The 6,000-nt window shown below is 43.9% G+C and overlaps 1 protein-coding gene across 1 annotated transcript in view; it reads right to left on the reverse strand.

Annotated features, from left to right (window-relative positions):
- LOC119383861 (UHRF1-binding protein 1) overlaps positions 1-3,959 on the reverse strand; it is a 71,415-nt gene extending 67,456 nt beyond the window's left edge. The window contains exon 1 of the mRNA XM_037652131.2: positions 3,390-3,959. Within this exon, the coding sequence (XP_037508059.1) occupies positions 3,390-3,433 (44 nt within the window). The 5' untranslated portion in view covers positions 3,434-3,959. The remainder of the gene's footprint in view (positions 1-3,389) is intronic.
- Positions 3,960-6,000: the final 2,041 nt, after the last annotated feature.

The raw sequence follows: 6,000 nt of genomic DNA on the forward strand, positions 1-6,000 counted from the left end.
GCCTGACCTTCCTTCAAGGACTTCATTCTGCTTAAAGAAAATTTAGGTTTGCAGCATTTATTTCACCTCGAAAATTGTGCAATATGTGGAGGTGCATGAAAGACTACTAAAATTCAAATATTTCTGTAACTTTTGTCAAGTTTACAGAATATAGACACCCTGCCAGTACTATCTCGCAATAGCTGCACTTCAACAAAATATTACAAATGGCACCCCAATCCTTACCCTTGGCTTCCTTATCTGTTGGTTTTTTACGGTTGCATCTAATAAATGGACCACGTGATCATATACCCTTTCTTTGTTCTCAACAGGAATGTAAGAGATCAGATCACCCAGTCCGTGTGTAGCATACTTGAACAGCACGCCTGTCAAGCCATCCAAAATAAAACGGCTAATGCACCCCTCATAAAAATTGGTCATTTCTTTGCCTTTTGTGTCATCCAGCACCGGTTTCAGTAGCATCCTTCATGTTTTCGATAAATGCAGGTAAACTGATTCATAGAAATCCAAGAAAAACCTTGAATCGCTAACTGTTTATATGAGGGGAACGAATAATGAAGTCAAGCAAGGAATCAGGCATGTTATCTGTAGTTTTTTTTATTCAAAGTGTAGCAATCAAGACATAAAAGAAACTAAAGTGTAAAAAAAAAGAAAACAGCTTGCAGCCAGCAGGAACCATTTCAATGCTGCTGCACTATGTGTGTGGTGCATAGAGGTTGTGGGTCCTGTTCCCTACCAGAGGCAAATTGCTTTTGTTTTTTTAGTCCAATTTCATTTCCTGTTTTATCATAAATATCACACTTTGAGTAAGAACTACAGATAATGGCCCCTATACTCTCCTTGCTTTAATTACCTGTCACCTTAGTGCCCGGACGTGTCTAACAAGAAAATGTGTTCCTCAACCGATTTCCTTTCTTCTTGTAAGGCGATTACGTTACTGTTGAGTGTAGCTTTGAATAGTGGTGTGATTGCGTTTTCTCCTCTAGCACATAGTAGAAGAAAAGATATGCGAACTGCTTTCTTGATCTCAAGAAATGAACTTGCAGTTATTGTAACACTTTGTACACATGGAGACGTTTGCCGGTGCACGTCAAAACAGACATCTTTGCTTATCTTGGGCTAAAGTACACTTGTAAGCACTAAATTTTAAAATTTTTTATATAAGATAACGAGTACCACTTGAAACGACTACAGCCCTTTCTGTGGCGGTGTTAATGCGCCCCACTGCTGTGGGAAGTGTGCTGTTGATAAGAGGCACAAACAAGAAGCGTCAACGAATGACTTCAAGATAGGCTATTTCCAGTTCCTCTTTGAAGGCTTGCTTTTCGCACTAGCAACGAACCTCCCGAAGTTTCTTACAAGCATTGCCCAGCGTAGCCATTCCATCTCTGGTTTAAAGAGTATGCTAACAGATATGTAGGTTCCATTTACTTCAATTCCCCAGCCTTCACTTTGTACCATATCTTCAGTCTGTCACCCTGCAGGGATTTATTTGTCAATAAAACTTAACGCTTTTTCCTATTTTTCTTCCATCTTTTTGTACCCGCTACATATTGCTAGATTTTGTCCAGCCATATCACCACTATGATGCCTTATTTCCTCAACCTTTTGTACTCTGTTTGACTATTGCCTTGATATTTTGTTCATATGCCCCTGCCTTACCTAATGTGAAACCCCTAAGGGCAGTGAAAATAAAAGCTCAAGTGAGTGCATCCCTTTCTAATGAAACTTTTGCTTGGTGCTGCCATGATATGCAAATAGACCGCATGAACAATCTTCGCACACTTGTCTGTAAGCAATGGGATTGCACCGTATGAAGCTGCTATGCACTTATATTTAAAAGTGCCTATAGGAAACGTATGTTACTGCAGATGCCCAGACGTAAACATTGCAGGCATACATTTTTTATAAGGCCACACAATTTAAGACAGCGATCGGACATTGATTATTACATGCATCTAATTTTCAAATGAATGACCACCTCTTTCCCAAAATTTGTACAATTATCATAGACAAATGGTTCCTGGGGCCATTATGGGGCTCTAAACAAATGTCAAATCACTGCTGTAAACAAATGTCAAATCCAAGAGGTCTAAGAAAGTGCTCAAAGAACAAGACGAAAAAGCATGCATGTAGCATGACACAAAAAGAGTACATTTTCTCCAAGAAAACTATTTATCTATGAAGTACCATTCTATACGTGCCCAATTGCCCAATTGTGTAAAGGTATCAATAAATTTGAAAAACTAAAGACCGAATTGAGCAGGGAAAAAAAACAAAGCATATGTACCAACACGTCCTCCAATACAATGTACACACATCGCAGACAACAACCCAAACAAATGGTGACAAAACGTGTTTGCAACATCTGTTGCATCATTTTCCCCTCAGTCCCACTATGCAGAGACTGCCTTGCAAAAGACGAAAACTTACAACTCAGTTCTTGCAACTGTGAACATATGTTTCGTAGCTTTGAAACATCGGCTAACGAACAAGCACGTAAAAGTGTCAAAGTCGAATAGGACCAAATTTAGCCTCGGCTTATTACTTTCTTGTTTTTGTTTTTTTTTCCGGGACTGTCTCGAAAGCAGTGGCCTAGTTTCCTTCAAAACCCATGAAGCGTGTCGCCTCAGTCTAAGGGAAAGTTGCAATACAACTGCGTGGACACATTCGTGCAAGGCGGACGCAAGCCCAGACAGTTGTGCGAGGACCGCGCGAGCTTGCGTTTATACAGCGCACTGGAAACGCAGTAGTGCCCTTCGTCATCGATTATTACACGATTCAAACGGCAAGAGACAATACGCATTTCCAGCACAGACACAACCCGCTCCATTATACCTGACGCAGCTGGTCGCGTATTCTGGGTGCGTGATGGATAGCGAACTGTAATAGCGCACGTATCATGCACCGCCACGCTGAGTTACTTTCGGGTGCCACGATGCGTAGGCGCGACACCAAGAACGTCAGGTCCAAGCTTAAAATCGTTTCTGTGACGTAACACGGAGGCCAAATGAACTACTGTAATGCGATCCGTACACTTCGAAGAGCTTCGTTTGTCAAACAATCAACAGTTTCTAGCGTATGTTTTTCGGCAACACCTGTTAACTTCCCTCCAGCATCGCGTGACTGCTCGCACGGTTGCTGTGTTTTACAACAAAAACACTGAATCGGGGAAGGCGTTATGAAACACTGGAAGAGTCACTCGCAAATGTGATTCGGATCCGGTTTTTTCATGACGCGGCAAAGGGACGTCGCGAAGCGATACTAAACTCATTAGTGTCGCTCAACTTTCGCACCGTAGTGCTTTCGTTGAATGCGCGCGCCGCGGCATATTTCATACACGCTTGTGAGCGATCAGCTTCGTGAGGGAGAATATGTTGGGTACTCACTTGGAAAGGTGCTTGAGAATCTGATTCTTGATTATGGACACCATCGTCTTGACAGTGAGCGGACGAACGAACGCCCCGTGGCAATTTTCTCACTCCTTATTTTTTTTCTCACGAGCCTAGTCCTCGGTATATACAGCAATAGCGGGTTCCTGCGGCTCCTTTCATAGCCGCCGTTGACGGCTGCCCAGGGCGACAGGCGGCGAGTGGTCACCGGTCGTCAACACCAGCGCAATCCCGTCGTTGGTTTCGCCCACAGCGTCGATGCAGCACGACGGCATCTCTGGGTCCGGTTGACGCCCGCGTTGGGCTGGGCGCTCTCAGCTGATGGTTCTGGGGTCAGTGCGCCACAGCGACACTGCCGCGACGGAACACCTCGCGCAGCGTCGAAGTGCCCGGAGTTTTGCGAGGTGCGACACTCCGCAGAGCCATGTCGGCGTCAGGCTCGCCGAGTGCGCCTCGCTGTAAGCGAGCGCTAGAAAGATAGCCGCAGCTGTTTGCCTCTTGATTCGCAATGGATGGATGAACAATCACGGCAGCGGTCGACGGGAAACGAGCGATTCACCAGCAGCGGAAGGAAACTGCTTTTCGCGGAAGCAACGCGGCAGAACCGGCTTTCGCGCCATCTCTGAGCGTCGCTCATAATCGATACGAGCGAAGGCGACGTGAATCGACGAGTGGTTTTCTTCGCCAACAAGCGATGGCGCTTAAGTAGCGCGGATGAATCAGCATTGTGAATCTCGCGCGCATCATCATGATTTCATTCCTAATCCGCATGTGGTATGTTTATCATAACAGCTCAGTGTTCATGCACCTAGGGCAGCGCTAGCCACGCTCCGGTTTTGAAATGGGCAACATTTTCCTCGAACTCGGACTGCCTTGTTCAAACTGCAGCTTGGGCGAGTTGGTTCATGATTAAGATAGATTTACCAGCGTCGGACACCAGCGCAGAAAGACGAAACATTTAATTAAGAAGGAACACACACACAGCCTTGTGTGTGTGCGTTTTTTCTTAAGTGTTTCGTCTTTCTGCGCTGGTAAATTTGCCTTGTTCCTTGCAAAAAAAAAAAAAAAAAAGAATCTAATTGTAAAAAAAAAGCGAGTTTGTTTTGGTATCTGCTCTATGATATGCCACTACGCTGTAACCTGTAACGCCACCATTTGTGAAGCCAGAAGAGGTCAGGAAATCGATGAGACAGATCTATTGACAATTTCAGGTAGCCAATATATACATACAGCTTCGATGTAAAACGAAATAGTTTTCAAATGTGCATGGATGCAGGCACAGTACATGACGCAGGAACAATGGAAAAAGCATCAAATGTAGTGATCACAGGCTGCGCTAAAGTCGCCCTATGCCTAAAGTTCAGGGACTTTACCTATGCCATGCATAAAATACCGATAGCAAAATTATTCAAAGATCAGCAGGCCAATTAACATACAGATGTAGTAAGGGTAAAAACACAGAAATTGAGGAGTGCCCTTTATGGAACAAATACGATGCCTTAGAAAAAGAAACAACAAACGACTTATATGGAATGAACAAAACCGTAACTATAGAGTGATTTATGAAGAAGCAAATCAGGGAGGAGGTAAAGCACGAAGACAAGAGGTAAGCAAGCTAGTTCTCTCAAACAACGAAAAAAAGGATTACATATAAGACTGACCACGCAAGAGATAAAGCAGGAATCGCTGATGCTATGCTATCAAAGTGAATTAGCGATGAAAAAACGGAGAAATAAGTTAGCAAGGTGCATATGTTTGGGCTAGTTGGTACTCCATTTGAACATCTAAATAGCGCGAACTTCAGGGACGAAAGACAGGAGAATGCGACACACACATTCTTGTGTCTTTCGTCCCTGAAGTTCGCGCTATTTAGATGTTCAATTAATCCATACTAACTTTTTTTGTAGTGGCTGGTATTTTACCATCAATAGCGGCAGTAATTAAATTAATCAAATTCATTAACTTTTGAATTGGTGGAGACAGCTGGCGATGGATCGGTCAAGTGGGAGAATTGGAGCCCTTCCTGCGAAGAGCCCACTGACGCTTTTACGCTTCGACAAAGCGGCCGCTGGTAAATTTTTCTCGCTAATAATTTCTCTGTTTCTTTCTTTCTCTCTGTACTCGTTCTCGCACTTACCAGAGTTATTTCAACCCACGTCGGACAAATCGGTGCCCGTGTTCTTGGAGTGAAGCAGAAATGGCCGAAGAGGAAGGAGAGGACGAACCTAGCGCGCGCTGGTTCATGATGATGATAGTTTTCTGTTCACGGATTACAACTAACGGCTGTCATAAACGGCTGCGCTGTTAAGAAAGAAAGGTGAGGAAACAGACCATTTTCATCTATCCAAGAGGCCACTTAATTCTGCACGAGAAATTCAATAAAGTCTGGATATACTTCTGTTGTGACGATCATAATGCAAGTCGGCATTCTAAGATTGTTGGATCCGGCAGGGGCCTGTCATCAAGGCGTGCCAGCACTGCCAACGCAGCCGCTAGCGACAGATGTTTCTTTTTTTTTTTTAATGCGAAGCATTTCTTAGCGAACCTCTGGCACTTTGAGCGTTTCTATCTACGTATCTATCTATCTATCTATCTATCTAGCCGCCTA

Source organism: Rhipicephalus sanguineus, chromosome 2 (assembly GCF_013339695.2).
Source record: "Rhipicephalus sanguineus isolate Rsan-2018 chromosome 2, BIME_Rsan_1.4, whole genome shotgun sequence".
NCBI classification, from domain to species: Eukaryota; Metazoa; Arthropoda; class Arachnida; order Ixodida; family Ixodidae; genus Rhipicephalus; species Rhipicephalus sanguineus.